Source organism: Rana temporaria, chromosome 9, assembly GCF_905171775.1.
Source record: "Rana temporaria chromosome 9, aRanTem1.1, whole genome shotgun sequence".
Taxonomy (NCBI): Eukaryota; Metazoa; Chordata; class Amphibia; order Anura; family Ranidae; genus Rana; species Rana temporaria.
This window is the reverse complement of record NC_053497.1, coordinates 98,955,587-98,973,242: the sequence shown is the minus strand read 5'-3', so window position 1 is coordinate 98,973,242 and position 17,656 is coordinate 98,955,587. Positions and strand designations below refer to the sequence as shown.

Sequence of the window (17,656 nt, the reverse complement as noted above, 5' to 3'; positions counted from 1 at the left end):
AACGGTATACACACCGCTCCAAAGATGTGGCTGGCAGGACTTTTTTTTACCGTCCTGCTAGCGCAATGATCCATACAATGGAGCAGCACTTTTAGGGTGGATTGCAGGCGTCATTTTTAACACTATAGCGCTTGCAATACGCCCTCAGGTGTGACATGACGCTACTTGTATATCAAGACATTGCTTGTATAGCAAGTCAAAATTTAAAAAAAAATTTGTCTTGCAAAACACTCTCAAACCAAGGGTTTTACTGTACTATGCTGTATTGTCTCACATCCGGGGCTATTCAACGAATAGAAGCAACCCAATAAACTTAAATAAGCAAGAAAGCCAGCAGCACAAGGTGAACACCATTAGAACTATTGAGCATATGGCAAAAAGTTAATGGCGTGCACCTTATAACGCCATTCAGTTTAATATGTTGCATACAGATGATTTAAACTCAAGTGTATGTGTGTTGGGGGCATCTTTGAAATAGTGTCAAAAAAGACATGTAGTTGTGTAAAAAATATAGCGAAAAAAGCATGGGAATAGTGAGACTATCTAAAATAACCGACAATGCGCGGATTATGTTGACAATTTGCTCCTCCCCTCACCACTTCTCTCAACCCAACCCCCCCACTTTTTTTTTTTATTATTACTATTAGCAGTCCTAGCTTCCTGAACACATATTTTCTGCAGAGTGAAATAAATTGATGCTGTAACATTAGTTGGGAAGTTTTAAGATCAATTAAATATGGCGACCACCTCCTTTGATATTTCAGACACCAAAAGAGTGAAGTGAACTCTATGAATGTAGCTTTGTATAATAGTAATAGGGCAGCCTAATTCCAAAACAGTTATGTCAGAAAAAGCAATACATTTTTTTCCCCTGAAAACTTTCAGACACATGTGCCTAAGTTTTCCAAACATTCCAACAATTAAAAAAAAATAATGTAGTGCTTTAAAAAGGAAATATCTTATTAGTTGAAGCATGCACGCAACCTGAACTCAAATCAAGCATGAGTGCAAAAAAAAGATGGGCCTACAGGAATGCCAATGCACAGTGGCCTTGTGTGCTCACAAAGAACAGATGCATCACAGTGTGTCTTTACAGGTTGCCATGTATTTTCTATTTCACTTAGTGTCAGCATGAAGTATACAAGGGCTTATGCCAAGTCTGTGAAGTAAACTTTCACAATATAATTGTGTAGCACTGCATAGGAAAAGGAGTAACAGAATTCCGTTTGAGAGGGCAGCGTTTTGCATTTTTTATTTACCTTTTAGGCTGTTGGATGTGTCGGCCCCAAGTGATGTGTGACATGGCAATACCAGGGTACACATAACTTGCATCATTCTTTAAAAAAGGACATTCTAAGTGTAAAGCACTATGGTGTTTTTTCCATTGCATTGCAAATTTAGAAGCAACTAAACAAGTGACAGACTTCCAACAGTGATTTTACCAGTACTGACATTTGCAAAACATTTGTACAACAGTCCTTCATTCAGTTGCAGATTGGCTAGGCTACAAGCCATTTTGGATCGTTTTCATATTCTCATTTCACTAATGGAGAATCTTTAATCTATATATTAAATATCTTGTTGGCAGTGGGTAATAATTAGCCATTTGAACATTCACTGTAATGATTACTCCAGTCAACAGGCGATATATCCCTGTGCGCCAAAATGCCTTTCTTGGAAGGTCCAGACCTTTCCACAAAGTCCGACTGTAGTTCATAGTCTTTTTTAGGTTGCTGGGGCATCGCTTGTGTAACACCAATAGGTTTGGTCTTAATTTGCTTATGAGGGGCATCATAATCACAACTGTACTGTGTATCTACACATCTCTGTTCCTCCAATGGAAGCACACGAGCAAGCTTTTTTGTAGTGTTTTCTCTGGAGTATCTGCAGGATTTGGAGTCCTCTTGAAACGGCCTAGTGTTAAACTGCACAGTCTCTGTAGTGACATTTGCCAATTCCCTGCTATCTAGTGGTAGCTGGCTACCAGAGTTGGAACCCAACAGTTCTCTGCTATAGCTCCGCTTTGGAGACATAACGGGTGTACAGGTTTCAAACTCTTCATTTGTAAGAACAATTTGGCCCAAGCTGTTAAACCTTGCTTCGTCTGCACGTGCGCAACGATCTTCACCCTGCCAAGAATTATTTTTATCCTCCCAAGGGGTGACCAAATCATAGGATTTTAAGCCACTTTTAGACATATGTATCCCACCAAGCTCAGTCTCCAAGGTTTCTGTGTCTAGTGATTTGCTTCTTCTGTTAACAGAAAGTGGAACTGGCCTAAAAGGACTTAGCTTATATTGCTCAAGATGACGTGGAAGGCTGGCCACCCCCCAGTTATAGTTTTGGAAAGACTGATGAGAGTCCATCTGCAATAAGTGTTCATCACATTCAGCCAAAGACTCCTGTGCATATCTATGGTCAAAAGTCTCAAAAGATGATCCAACCTCTTCATCTGGACTTAGGTCAACTTGCTGCTCACATTCACCTTCATTTTCAACATCAACTACATCAAAAGTGACCATAGTGGGAAGAGCATTTAAGTTGTGATGAAATGATGAATTAGAAACAGCACTGCCAAGTCTTTCAGAAATACTTGAAAACAACATACCATTATCAGCAAAGTCTATAGCTTGCTCACATTCATTTTCTGCACTGTAGTTGGATAGGCCGGAAAATTCAGCACCAAATACATTCTGGGCATGATGCATAGGTGTAATACTAGAATTGGAACGTTTGGCAAGATTTGCCAATGTAGTGTCACTCTGGTTCTGAGCTTCAAGGCTACTAACATTCAACTCAAAACCAGAATTCTCCACAAGGCCATTTCCATCTATATGATGCAAGTAACTTCTGTGGTAATCAGTGTCTGTTGTAGGGGTTTCCTGATAGTCTTTCCAAGCTTCTGTGTGCTGTATTCCTTTGTCAACATCTTTGCCAACATTTTGTATCAAAATGTGTTCTCTTGTAGGGCAGTCCTTGCCCCTGCCCATTAAGTTGACATTCCTGATTTCACATTCAATTTGTTTTTCTTTGGAAAAAGTATCTTTGTGTACATGTCCTAATCCTTTAAGTGCAGCTTCTCTTTGCATTTCCCAGAACAGCAGCTGTTTTTGAATTACTGCCAACCGCTCCTCTTCTGTTTCAGTTGCACCCTTTTTGCGTTCTACATTCTGACTTAGCCCACCGTTTATGGGAAGACTGAAGTCAAAAAAGTGATCAAATATTTCAGAGCATAGTGTTTTACTCTCATACAAGGACTCTCCACCTGGTGCAGGACTCATAAGACTGTCATCAGGCTCATAAAACTCATAAAGTGCATCCCCACTGTAGCTGTCTCTTGGAAGACGTTCTTTATGGGAGAAGCCTTCTCCACCATCATCATCTGGACCAGGTGTGGTAGAATCATAGTAACCCTCATCACTATTTGGTGCAGATTCCTGCTGGTCACTTTGGGGAGTAAGCAACTCTGCGCTGCCTAGGACAGTTCTGTCAACAAAGGCATCTTCTGCACCCATTGAATAAGCATGTGGCTGCAGTTCAGTAAAGTCCTTGGACATCTCTTCATGTACCTTTTCTTCTTCCAGTTCATAGCTCCCATCAGCTTCATTGCCATCTTCCAAAAGTCTCTGAAGGTACTCTTCCTCCATGTCATCTGATGTTGCCATCTCCTCTCCACCTCCTTGATAAGTAACAAGACATGAACTTCTCTTGGTTGTCTCCCTGCTCCTTTCTAAGGAAAGGGAAGCATCGCTAATATTGTCAATGTCCTGTTCAGCAATAATATCGCCACATCCTGTAAGTGAGTCAAAACTCTTAAGAGAAGAGACATCCTCAAACATAAGACTGAGATGGTCAGCAGCAGAGTTAGAAGATACCTCTCTGTCTAATTCAGCATTTGCATTATCAGCACACACTTCAGAGACTAAACCATCAGCAGGGCAGTCAGGTTTGGAATCGGTGACAGGATTTTGGTCATTAGAAAGTCCCTCATTGGTTTCCACAACAAATTCTTTCGTTTTCTGTGGTGTTAAATTGGGTGTGCTCACCGAATCCTGCGGAGTCTCCTCATTTTCACACACACTTGTCAGATTCGGTAAACCCTCTGAAGAGACTCCCGATTCCTGGATCTTCATCTTTGGTTGCTCACTGCTACACTGCAGTTCCGCATCCTCTGATGGATACTTATTTAATTGTTCTAAAATAACAGTCTCCGTAATAGGATCGTAACGCTCACATTTGTCAGGGTCAGGAGTTTTGTTTTTCTTGTGTCTACGGATGCTGCTAAATAAACCCCTCAACCCTTTCTTTGGCCTCGGGAAGGAAAAAGATTTATCTCCATTCATCTTTTTCTCAAAGCACTCTGTGCTGCCCATAGGAGATACATCATGGAAACTGAAATCAAGCTTAACCGGAGATGTAATGCCAGAATCTGCACTAAGAGAGCTGGGAAGAATAGTCCCCGTCTTACACAGGTCATGCCCATGATGCTTGTTAATAGAATTATCAGAACAGCCCTTCTTTCCATCTTCCCCAGGTACATCACTGATGCCATCATGGGTCTTGCTTTTGCTCATTGACTTTCTAGCATTTCCTTTTCCCAATCCCTTGTGCTTTCCTCCAAAGAAGCTGGGTAAAGTAACAATGCTTTTTCTTCCTCCAAAGAATTTGAAAGGAGTTTTTTTCTGTTTCCCTTGAATTGGTTGGTCCGTACAAGACGGTGTAGAGTGCACATCCACTCTGGAGCACTCTCTTGCATTGTGGCTATCATCTTGTATGGAAGTGGATTTTATAGTGTTTTCTTCTTGGCAACTGTTGCCAGTTTCCATGACAACGGTTACACATCAAAAAGGAGTGCTGGGTTTAAAAAGTAGGATTGTAGAGGCACTGGAATCTGGTCAACATAAAAAAAACATTCTTTGCAGACCTGAAAAAACAAAACAAAAAAAAACTCAGGCACTTGCACAGAAACCAGTTCACAAACACGATAACATAATCCATACCAGTCAGAATAATAGGAAATTAATGTTGCAGTTCATAGACTTATTTTTTTTTATAGCCCATCATTTTCCTGACTTAATGGCATACTTTAGGCGCCAACCATAATTTCAGATAGAGAGATCTATCTATAACACACACACACACACACACACACACACACACACACTTGATCCCCTGCAGATTTTGTAAGTTTGCCCACTTTCAAAGAGAAGAAGGGTCTATAATTTTTATCATGGGTGTATTTTAAATGATGGAGACAGAATATCCCGCCTCAAAAAAACAAACCCACCACACACACACAGGTTATAAATTGAGATTTTGTTTGTGACAGACTCACCCGGGACATCCCTGAACCATCCTATGTATAAAATCATCCTATATCCACTAGGGGCATAGGATGACTGAGGAATGATATCTTGGACTACCCAAGATGGGATTATTATGCAATTATTATCCACAACATATTCCAGGATATCTGTAAAGAACTATTTACTGTTTGTTGATTCTGAACTCAACGGGTTAATTGTAGGAGTGACTCATTCATACTGTTAGATGCTAATGCCGTCACCTCCAGCCATCTGTCTGTTCTCTGTGCTAATTGACCCTGCTATTGTGTGAAGATGTCCTGCGTTTACACTTATGATAATGTGTATTGTATAGCAGGTGAGTGGAGACGGGACGTCTACTCTGAAAGGTCATATCTATGAGTCGCCTAGTCTGGGTAAATGATTAGTTATTTAGCTCATGTTAATTTATGTTCTGGTTACCTCCTCTTTAAACTGTATATAAGGTTGCATTCTTGGTTCTATTAAACACTCCATGTTTAGCACACAAACAAGTCTTGTCTCGTTGTATGTTGAGGGCAGCTGGAATATCTGATATCTATATCCAGACTGATAGGAAGCGGTATATGACGGAAGCACTCAAGCGGAGTGTGGGACGTTCCGTTACACAGTTCAGCGAGTAAAAAAGGTATTTGATCCCCTACCAACCAATAATAATTCCGGCTCACAGACTGGCTACAGTTTGTGGTACACAGATTAGACCTGTCAATTTAAGAAGGTGCACCGAGTGACAACTGTGTATAAAAGACACCCGTTAACAGAATCTCTTTCTTCCATTCAAACCCAACATCCTGGACAAGACCAAAGAGCTGTCAAAGGACGTCTGGGACAAGGTTGTAGACCTGCACAAGGCTGGAATGGGCTACAAGATCATCAGTAAGAACCTTGGCAAGAAGGAGACAACTGTTGGAGCAATTATTCACAAATGTAAGAAATACAAAATACCCATCAATCAACAATAGAGTGGCTCAAGAAGAAGCACATTAAGGTCACGGAGTGGCCTAGCCAGTCTCCAGACTTTAACCCTATAGAAAATGTATGGAGGGAGCTAAAGCTTCGAGTTGCCAAGCAACAGCCAAGAAACCTTAAAATGTAACCAAAAGGCAAAACTGTTTTAGTGTTGGATAGAGTGGAGAGTCCAGCCCTATTCACGGACGACTTACGCAAACGACGTAAGTTTTTAAATTTCGACGCGGGAACGACGACCATACTCAACATTGGTTGCCCCTCATATAGCAGGGGCAACTTTACGTGTCGCAAATCTAACGTAAACGTCGTAACTTCACTGCGTCGACCGCGCGTACGTTTGGGAATTCGCGTATTTTGCATACCCGACGGGGAAAACGACGGAGGCGACACCTAGCGGCGGAAAAAAAAAATTGCATTTAAGATCCGACAGCGTAAGAGCCTTACGCCTGTCGGATCTAATGGTAATCTATGCGTAACTGATTCCAAGAATCAGTCGCATAGATACGACGGTCCAGATTAGGACTTACGGCGGCGCACATTGCGTTGCGCCATCGTAAGCCCTTTGAGAATCTGGGCCATAGAAGGTAAAAAAAAAAAAAACACACCACTGACAGGTTATTATATAACCACCCCTTTCGCTATCCCAAAAAAGTTTTGCTTATAATTTTAAAAGAGTAGTGTGGGATTTTTTCTCATCCCATAATCAAACTTACCTAGGTGTCCCAGCACCTCTTCACCAAGAGCCGAGCCACCAACCACCAGGGATGGCTCAGTTCTCTCACCTCCCTGAGCGGAGAGCTGTTGCCTGTCAATCAGCAGCTCTCCTACTCAGTTTAACCACGCTCATTGGGAGCGCTGAGCTGTGGAGGGGTGGGGACTGGCCGTCTCAGTGGCTCGCCGAGAGGCTGAAATGCGCGTCAGTCCAGGCACCTGGCGGATCCAAACTTCCAGAGTCAGGATGACACGGTGCCTGGACTGATCTTGGTGACGTCAGCAGAATGGACTTCAGACTGCTCTCTGCTGAAAACAAATTGCACTCCTGTGACCCATAGAAAAATCCCAGCCGAACGAGCTCAGGCTTTAGAGAAGGTCTGTAAAGAAAAGTGGACCAAAAAATCTATCCCGAGATGTATGCAAACCTGGTAACCAACTACAAGAAACATTTTACCTGTGTTTGCAAACAAGGGTTTCTCCACCAAGTACGAAGTTTTGCTTGGGGAATCAAATACTTATTTTACTCACTGAACTGACACTCAATATATAAAACATTTGTATATTGTTTTTTTTCTGGATTTTTGGTTGATAGTCTATTATTTAAAATACACGTATATTGGACCCTTCATTTCTTTGTAAGTGAGCAAACTCACAAAATCTGCAGGGGATCATAGTGGGGAAAATGTATTATTAGGCTTATGTCCCAGTTGCGATCATTTGGGGAAAATTTGCGAGCTAAACAATTGCTAGAAAACGCAACACTTTAAAAGTGTAATGCCTCCTACACGATCAGATTTTCCGCAGACAAAGCTTCGGACTTTTGTCCGAAGGGCGTTGGCCAGGAACTTGTCTTGCATACAAACGGCACACAATTTTTGGCCAGAGGCGGCTCTAGGCTTTGTGAGGCCTTGGGCAAAACTTGACATGGGGCCCCACTCACGCACATGATGGGAAAAATAATTAGAGAACAAGAGCTTCAGGACAAGGTGGCTTATCGGAATCTGGAAGCCCCCTTCAACAAGGCGGCCCCGAGATCCTGTTCTTTAATAACTAATGGGCGGGGCCACGTGGTTATGTCACCTGGTGAACCCGCCCCCTTGTGATTTTATTGACTGAGGGCATGCTGGGTCATTGACATCACAAGGGGTGGTGTCACCGATATTCACTGGTTGTTAGGGATGCTGGAGGCCCCGTTCCTGAGTCAGGGCTCTTAACGCTGCCTTAAGGTTCCTCAAAACTAGGGTAATGCATCGGGCAAGTTAGGCGGCCGCGAGGCCCCTGTGAGTGTGAGGCCTTAAGCGACCGCCTAATTTGCCTAATTAAAGAGGCGTCTGTTTTTGGCTAACAAACAGTTGGTGGTTGTAAAGCTTTGAGTTTTTTTTCACCTCAATGCATCCTGTGCATTAAGTTGAAAAACACCTTGCAGTCACCCCCCCCCCCAGCCCCTGTTTTACTTACCTGAGCCCCAGCTCGTCAGCTCTTCATTGGCTAGATTGATAGCAGCCCATTGGCTCCTGCTGCTGTCAATCAAATTCAATGACGCGACCGCCGGGGGGCGAGGCCAAGTCATACAATTGGCGGCTATGGACGGCGATTGCATGGCATGGGAGCGTGCCAGCAAGCTAATCCCCTCTGGAGAGAGCTACCCAGACGGGGTTATCTCTTGTGGGGAGGAGCCGCGAGAGCTGCCATGGGACCCCAGAAGAGGACGATCGGGGCCACTCTGTGCAAAACTAACTGCACAGCGGAGGCAAGTATGACATTTTTTTTTTTAAATGATATTTTAACCTTTACAACCCCTTTAAGTCACCAGCAACAGAGCTATATATGCAGGCAGGTGTATCACTACCCTTGTGTACCCTCCAAAGTGATTCCGCCAGTGACAGGAATGCTAAACGGTCGCAAGTGTGACATTAGCTGATATCTTTTGGGTGCAAACCTTCTCCATATGCACAATTCGACAACCCCTTACCATTTAATATTATGGTAATGGCAGTTAATCATCTTATTGGAGACTATATGGAAAATATGGTGGCTGAAACTCTACTGCCATTTTAACCCACTCTCCTCTAGCCAGCTGATTGGAAAAGCATTGACAAGATGATCTTTGAGCTTTATAATATTAAAAGTGGTTGTAAACACCTGCAAGACAAAGGTATAATGAGCTAGTATTACTACCATACTAGCTCATTATGCATTACTTACCTTAGATCGGAGCCCCCGAAGCCGTCCTCGTCTCCCCCTCCGGCCGCAGACATCTCTCCCTGAGGTTACTTCCAGGTATCGGCGCTCTGATTGGCCAGAGCGGCGATGACGTCACTCCGCGCGGGAGCCGTCAAGGCCGGCATTATCCATTCAGAAAACCAGCATTCTCTGGTGCATTTTTTTGTGACAAATATCTCCATGTAGGTTTAGGAGATATTGCAAACACCTGCAGGTGAGCCTTAATCTAGGCTTACCTGTAGGTAAAACATGTCAGAGAGGGTTTACAACCACTTTAAATAAAATTGCATTCAACCACCAGAGGAAAACAAACAAACACACACACACACACACACACACACACCTCCGTTTCCCAATAGCATTACATAGTGTTAACCACAACACTGATAATGTTTATTCCCATTGCTTTCTAAAGGGGAATACACAAAGCTCTATCATTTCATTCATTTATAGACAATAGCTCAGGCAACTTGCATATTGATCTTGTCTTTGCCTGTACTGCTGCATCTCATAAAAAGAATATAATCAAAACATTATCAAAAAGTGAAACTCATTGTATATAGATGCGTTACACAGAGTGATATATTTTTAAGAATTTTTCCTTTTTAAATTTTGATGGCTATGGCTTACAGCTACTGAATTTTGGGTTTTCAGTATCTCAAAAAAAAATAGAATAAAATAGGATTACATAAACACCAATTAAAAAAAACAAAAACAAAAAAAAAACCTGAAAAGTATGTCCCAGTACAGTATAGTATGCACTCAGTACTTGGTCGGGGCTCCTTTTGCATGAATTACTGCATCGATGTGGCGTGGCATGGAGGTGATCAGCCTGTGGCACTGCTGAGGTGTTATGGAAACCCAGGTTGCTTTGATAGTGGCCGTCTGAATTGTTGGGTCTGGTGTCCCATCTTCCTCTTGACAATACCCCACAGATTCTCTATGGAGTTTAGGTCAGGCAAGTTTGCTGGCCAATCAAGCACAGCGATACCATGATAATTAAACCAGGTCTTGGTACTTTTGGCAGTGTGGGCAGGTGCCAAGTCATGCTGGAAAATTAAATCAATGACCCAACAACACAGACGAGATGAAGGCAGCTATTAAATAACACCTTATCAGTGGCACAGACTTATTGACCCATGCTACACTGCATTAATGCAGCAATTCCTGCAAAAGGAGCCCCGACCAAGTATTAAGTGTATACTATACATCAGGGATGTGCAATTAGCAGACCGCCAGCTGTTGCAGAACTACAATTCTTATGAGGCATAGCAAGACTGACAGCCACAAGCATGACGGGACTTGTAGTTTTGCAACAGCTGGAGGTCCGCTAATTGCATATTCCCTGCTATACATGGAAATACTTTTAGTAAGACAACATTTATGTATTAAGAAAAAAAAATTTTTTTGCCTTAAGTAATATCATTTTATAAGATACAGAATTTTGGGCTTTCACTAGCTGTAAGCCATAATCATCAAAATGTGTAACTCATCTATATAAAATATAGGAGTTTCACTTTTTGATTTGAACTACTGAAATGAATATACTTTCATGATAATATAATTTTGTGAGATGCACCTGTACGCATATTTTAGAATGTAGTCAATTCCACCCAATGCAGTGCAGTGGCCGAGCCACGCTGTGTCAATGTACACACACAGCCCGGCTTGGGGGCTTGCCCACACGCGTGCACCTCTAGCAAGCGGCTTGCTATGGGGGCACACAAAGGAGAGGAGGAGACGATAGCATTGGTGAGGGACCCCAGAAGAGGAGGTAAGGGGCAGCTCTGTGTAATACCATTGCACAGAGCAGGTAAGAAAACTTCTTAGTTTACTTGGTGTTACTTACCATGTCTGAAAGAAGCTAACTGAAGGGCACAATGTGAAAATGGGAGACATAATCCTCACTTTTATTGAAAGACTGCACACACATTGTAACCAAAAGAAAAGTCACAAGATTGCCATTTGCTCTGGACATGTATCCGACCTATGAGTGAAAAAAAAAAAAAAAAAGACATTAATAAATACAAATGATGCTACAGAAAGCTCTCAAAAACACATACAGTACAGACGGACAATCGGAACTTCCGATGGGAAAATAAAAATAAAAATCCTATGTTCTATTTTAAGTCCGATGGGGCCCACACACAGTCGGAATATCCGATAAAAAAATTCCGTCTGACTTTTTTTAATCGGAAATTCTGATCGTGTGTACAAGGCATTCGTCTCTAGAAAACATTTCCAGTATCTACACGCTCTCCATCCAAGCACTCTACTGAAGCAACAATTCACTAATGTAAGCGCAAACTCATACTTAACATACAGAAATACCAGAGATCTCCTTTTTTTATTTACTGTGAAGTAACAATGTGCCCCATGCAAGACAAATACCAGGATTTTTTTTTCTTTTCTTTTTATGGAAATGACAAAAAAAATAAATCATGAAGGTGAAATCACAAACATGGCACAATGTGGAAACATGCCGAGTGCAAATACTGGGGAATATAATAAGAACTCATCTCCCTCACTTAGCTTTCAATCATGGCTTATGCCAACTTTCGGGTCACCTAAAAGGAAGCGGTCAGGATAAATATATACGATTGGTTATTAGCGACTTGATTTTGGAGGTACATGCTCAGTCATTGACCCACAACAAAAGTGCGCATATATCAGTTGTCAGGACAATTGAGAATTATGCCCATTGTTCTGGGTCGCCGACTCATATTCAGACAGAACTGCCAGGATCAGTAATTACGGAGAGAAGGAAAAAAGTGTAAAAGAATGCTTTTTTTAACCATGTCCCCGTGGTAGCACAGTGTTAGAAGGTGACCCAAATTACCTTAGGAAGGCTTATTCAGATGAAAATAAGGCAGCAAAGTGAAGCAGAAGACTTTTTTAAAACGGTATTAGGAAACAGTGTGGGAAATTAAAGGCGCTTACGTCCCGAATACTTTCTATGAAAGCAGACAACAGCAAGAAACAAAGGCAGCAGCTGTAGCGAGACCCAAGAACTTCTGCAGCCATAACAAAGTTATTCTGTTGATGGGACGTGTCAAGACAAAAACTCATCAGAGAATGTCAGAAGATGCAGACATGTAAGCATTATGTACCAACACCCATGTGTCTGTCTGAAGAGGATCTGGAAATGTAGTATACTGCTATGTAATCAAAACATTGCTTAAAAATATCACCGCTTATGGCAACTTACACACTTTTCCTGCAACTTTGGACATCAGAGTCGCATGATAAGTCTTACCCAATGATAACCATTCATATCTGTGCGACTTTGATGCGAGTTGAGGTCCATAGAACAAGTTTACACAGGCATTCCCCAAAATTGTGTCAGAATGTTTGCTGCAAAATCGTGCGACTTTCAAGTTGCGGCAGTGTGAAAGGGGCCTAAGAAAAAAAAAATATGAGAGTTAAGTCCGCCCCCCCTTTATTTTATTTCTAATACCCCTTCTAAAATTCTACTGTAAAAGAAGGTCTTCCATAATGCAGAGAGCGGCACAGATGTTACGAACCCAAGCCAACATGTTGACGCTCCCCCAGGGGCTGCATCAATGACAGGCAGGTGCTTAATGACATTGGCCTTCGGTCAGTGACACTGGGTATCTGGAGTTGTCAGGGTACACATCCTTGACGGAGGCGAGTAATGGAGCAAGAATTTTTTTTCCCCCCTTTAATAGGTTATGCCTAATGGCCCGTACGCACGATCCAAATATTGTACGACAGATCGTAGGACTTTTTTCACTAACCGTATTTATCGGCGTATACCGGCGCACTTTTTTCCCCTTAAAATAAGGGGAAAATCGTGGGTGCACGATATACGCGCTGTGTTTGAATGCCTCCGCCGACGTATACCGAGTGCGGTACACTCGGCTACATTCGGCCAGGCTCGGCTTCGCTCGTGCTCACGCATAAACGTCACAGAGCGTCAGCACGAGCGAAGCCGAGCCTGGCCGAATGTAGCTGAGTGTACCGCACTCGGTATACGTCGGCAGAGGCGTTCAAACCGAGTGCGGGAAGCAGCGATTCCACGGGGAGACAGCGCGGGAGAACACCACTGAAGCCGCAGACGGACCCGACGAGGCCCCTGATGGACGCCGCGCAAGACACCAAAACTGTATGTACTAAAATGTTTTTTTACAGGAATTGCGGGTCCACATTAGGGGTGCGCGCTATACGCCGGAGCGCGCAATACCCCGATAAATACGGTAATAGTCGCAAGTAGAAATTGAATAGGTTACTAAAGTCACGAAAATTCACGCACAACATAGAAAAAAAAAATCGGAAGTGATGTCATGTGTTGTATTATATTTTCGGAGGACAACTATACTGACTAAGCAAAAATATCTGGTATCGTACAAGTAAAATTTTCATGCTTGTCCGATCGAATAATATCGTGATCGGTTCTCAAAAGTAGTATACACACACGATCCGAAAATGGTACGATTCTTCCTCGGACGACAGTTTTCATACGATATTCGGATCGTGTATATATGGGCCATAAGGATCACTTAGATTTCACCTTCCCAGAGAGCGAGGAAAGACGGCTCTAGTCACGTTACAATCAGAGCTTACACACAATCGACCATCCTCCTGCTCTAATATGACAATGCTGGGCCAATCATCAAGCACCAATCTTGTCACAATCACAAGGGGAAAAACATGGCTGGAAGTGCTCTGCATTTTCCTTCATCCCAGCAGCTGAGCGATAAAAAAAAAAAAAAGCAAAGATGTAATGATCAGGAGCCAGGTTATCACATTGTAGAATGGAGGGCTGCCATTGTAGGCTTATGGCTAAAAATGCTGAATGCCTGGCTGTGTCTGACTTCAGAATGTTTTATCCACATATCCAAAACAAGTGTCTGAACCTCTTAGCTTTAAGAGTTGTTTCTGCAGGAACGCAAAATCCATCCCTTCTGCCCCCCATCAGAACAGAGATCTGACTCTGTGTATTTTAGTGCCCATCGTGGATGCCAGAGGACATCCAGTGCCCGGCACCCACAGATTAATCACAGCAGAAGCATCGTTCAGGAGGGGGCTTGTCCCCTGAAACGTGTCGGCCTTCCAATCACTTGGCCCCAGGACGGGATTTCCCGCATTCAGCCGAACTCTACCAGTTACTTTATTGCAGTTTTTAATCAGCTTGTGAGTATCCATTTGTCTCTGGTAATGCACGTGGCGTTTGTGCCCCTCTGTGTGTTTGCTGGGCTCAGGGAAGCTGCATGCAGAGCCACTTACACAATACGCTGCAGATGAAGCCGTGATTCTCTCATGCAGAAGGGAGCTCTCACATTGATTACTTAGGATATTATGCTCACTCCATCCCAGCAATACAATGTACAAGTGTCACCTCAATGGGACTGGAGGGGCACCATGGCATGCAGAAGGGAAGCTCTCACATTGATTACTTAGGATCCATAGAACTGCTCACTCCATCCCAGCAATACAATGTACAAGTGTCACCTCAATGGGACTGGAGGGGCACCATGGCATGCAGAAGGCACCATTTCTACACAATCAACATATTCCAGTTTTGTGTGAAGTCAGATGTCTCACGCGTTTGTGGATAGGAACAACCTATAACACACACACTTACCTAATGCAGGGCGTTTGCCCGTATCAGACTGCATGGTATAAAAGAAGCATGCGACCCGGGTACAGTGCCAAAGTTGGTACACTTTGCTGCGATGCCATTTGCACCCAAACAGCACTGAATTGCTAGTGAAATTAACAGGAATGCGGTGTCACTACGAGTGTGGCGCGAGGCTTAAAGTGCCATTAAACCCAAAATGGAATATATTGCAGCTTACCAATCAGATGAGGTGGCTGGATTCATTTTTTGGGGGGTTTCCCCTGGTGATCTTGCCAGTAACACACCTCCTGTAATAGTGAGACACCTCGCTGGATGAATAAGAACAGGAGGCACAGCATACACCAGCATTGTCAGTCTGGGGTGTTAGGAGCACTAGCAGATTTAGATACACTAACAAAGGGAAGCCAAACTTCAGCTCACACTTTATAATAAGTTAGTTGTTTTTCTCCCTTTTTGGGATAAAGGTTTTACATAAATAAAAGCCGATTATTATAAGCACCCCTGTCAGTGCCAAATGGTTTGTCTTGCCCCTGTAACTGATACAGTCTGCTAAAAAGATTGTATATTTAAAAAAAAAAAAAAAAACAACACACACACACACACACACACACCAGACTTACTGGCCAGATCACCAGATGAAAAAAGAGAAGAAAGCTTACAAAAGAAAACCAATGCAGACATCATATCTAAGAATGGGTAAGCTGCATTATAATAAAGGCTTGCCTTTGTTTATTACTGCTTTAACGCCGATATACGTCGGCAGAATGGCACGGCTGGGCACAGGCACGTGTATGTCGCCTTTAAGAGCCCAGCCGTGGGTCGGGCGCACGCGACTCGGTCCCGAAGCTCCGTGACCGCGGCACCCAATCGCCGCCGGTTTCCCGTGATCGGTCCCCGGAGCTGAAGAATGGGGAGAGCTGCGTGTAACCTTCCCCGTTCTTCACAGTGGCGCCGTCATTGATCATCTGTTCCCCGATATAGGGAAAGGCAATCAATGACATCACACGTCCAGCCCCGCCCCCCTACAGTTAGAAACACATGAGGTCACACTTAACCCCTACAGCGCCCCCTAGTGGTTAACTCCTAAACTGCATTTGTCATTTTCACAGCAATCAGTGCTTTTTTATAGCACTTTTTTCTGTGAAAATGACAATGGTCCTAAAAATGTGTCAAAAGTGTCCGATGTGTCCGCCATAATGTCGCAGTCAGGAAAAAAAAAAAAAACGCTGATCGCCATCATAAAACTATCCCCTATTTTGTAAACGCTATAAATTTTGCACAAACCATTCGTTAAACGCTTATTGCGATTTTTTTACCAAAAATAGGAAGAAGAATACGTATCGGCCTAAACTGAAGAAAAATAAATGTTTTTTTATATCTTTTTTGGGGGATATTTATTATAGCAAAAAGTAAAAAATATTGCATTTTTTTTTTTCAAATTGTCGCTCTATTTTTGTTTATAGCGCAAAAAAATAAAAACCGCAGAGGTGATCAAATACCATCAAAAGAAAGCTCTAGTTGTGGGGAAAAAAGGACGCCAATTTTGTTTGGGAGCCACGTCGCACGACCGCGCAATTGTCAGTTAAAGCGACGCAGTGCCGAATCGCAAAAAGGGGAAAGGTCCTTAACCTGCATATTGGTCCGGGTCTTAAGTGGTTAAGGTGCTTCTAAAGCATGCCAAGCCCTCTTCTATCACGTGTTATATTTAGAAAGAAAAACCTAAACAATCCCTGCATGTGTATTACAGGTACTTCTATAGCACCGTCAATGTACGCAGCTCTTAGCACGTACATTGCAGTGGCGGCTGATGGTTTGGGGGGGCTCAGCAAACAGTGGCATTAGACTATGCCAGCTGTCAGGTCCTGGCACAGCATAGCAGATGGACAGACTGTATGGTGTATGGTCAGCTCAGAGTGGGAAGAGATTCCCTGACTTCCTGTTGAGTGTCCAGGACCGGAAGTGGAAGGAAATCTCCCCACACAGACAGACGGGGGTCCTATACCCCACCCGGAAGGATATAAGGCACATAGAGCACTGACTGTAGCCTGTAGAGGAGCACAGGCAGGCAATGGGATCAGACACACTCCTCCCCTCCTACAGGTCCCTGTCTTTACATAGGGCCATGTTGTAATCCGAAGCACAATAACCCCGCTAAGTGTGTATCTCTCCCCTCCCCCGGCTCAGGTATCACCTGCATAGATCATACATATCTAACCTGCAGCACTCCGCACCAGGCCCCGAGCCTCCGCCGTCTCCTATTCTGCTGGCCGCCCTGGACTCCGGCTTCTCTTCTCAGCAAACTGATGCTCCTGTACCAGCGCGGCCTCTACCTGACCACCTCCCCCCCAGGAATCCAGTGACTGGCAGCCCCACCGACCAATCAGCGCGCTCACCGACATTCGCTTACTCTCTGCGGATAAGCCAAACACTAACAAATCAGAGAATAGCAAACAGTCCGCTCATTGGCGCGTTGTCAGATTGACTGCAGAGGCAGCCAATCAGACTGTGGATATACAAAGAGACTCTCCGCCTACTACATTGTCACCTCTGGGCTTTGTGTTGAGCTGTGACACAGTTTACTACTAAGGCAGTTACACTCCTATAATAAGTGTGCCAAATGTCCCGATTTATAGACTGGGCAATGCGTTGTACCGAGGGACACTTATTTCTGTGTGTAGAGGTCAGTACTGAGGAAGCACTGGGCTTTTATAAAGCATGTCTCCAGGAAGATTGGTAGTTTTTGGGTAAAGAGACAAGTTAAATGTTTGTCAGTCGCCTCTTTTCTCAATACACTCCTGACTTCCCA

At 43.4% G+C, this 17,656-nt stretch overlaps 1 protein-coding gene across 1 annotated transcript; it reads right to left on the bottom strand.

Moving 5' to 3' along the window:
- Positions 1 to 215: 215 nt before the first annotated feature.
- AMER1 (APC membrane recruitment protein 1) lies at positions 216 to 17,219 on the bottom strand. The gene is made up of 3 exons (XM_040323962.1): positions 17,066 to 17,219; positions 11,098 to 11,235; positions 216 to 4,924 (listed from the first exon to the last, which is right to left on the bottom strand). The coding sequence occupies exon 3, from the start codon at positions 4,824 to 4,826 to the stop codon at positions 1,599 to 1,601; it is 3,228 nt and encodes a 1,075-aa protein (XP_040179896.1). The 5' UTR covers positions 4,827 to 4,924; positions 11,098 to 11,235; positions 17,066 to 17,219; the 3' UTR covers positions 216 to 1,598.
- Positions 17,220 to 17,656: the final 437 nt, after the last annotated feature.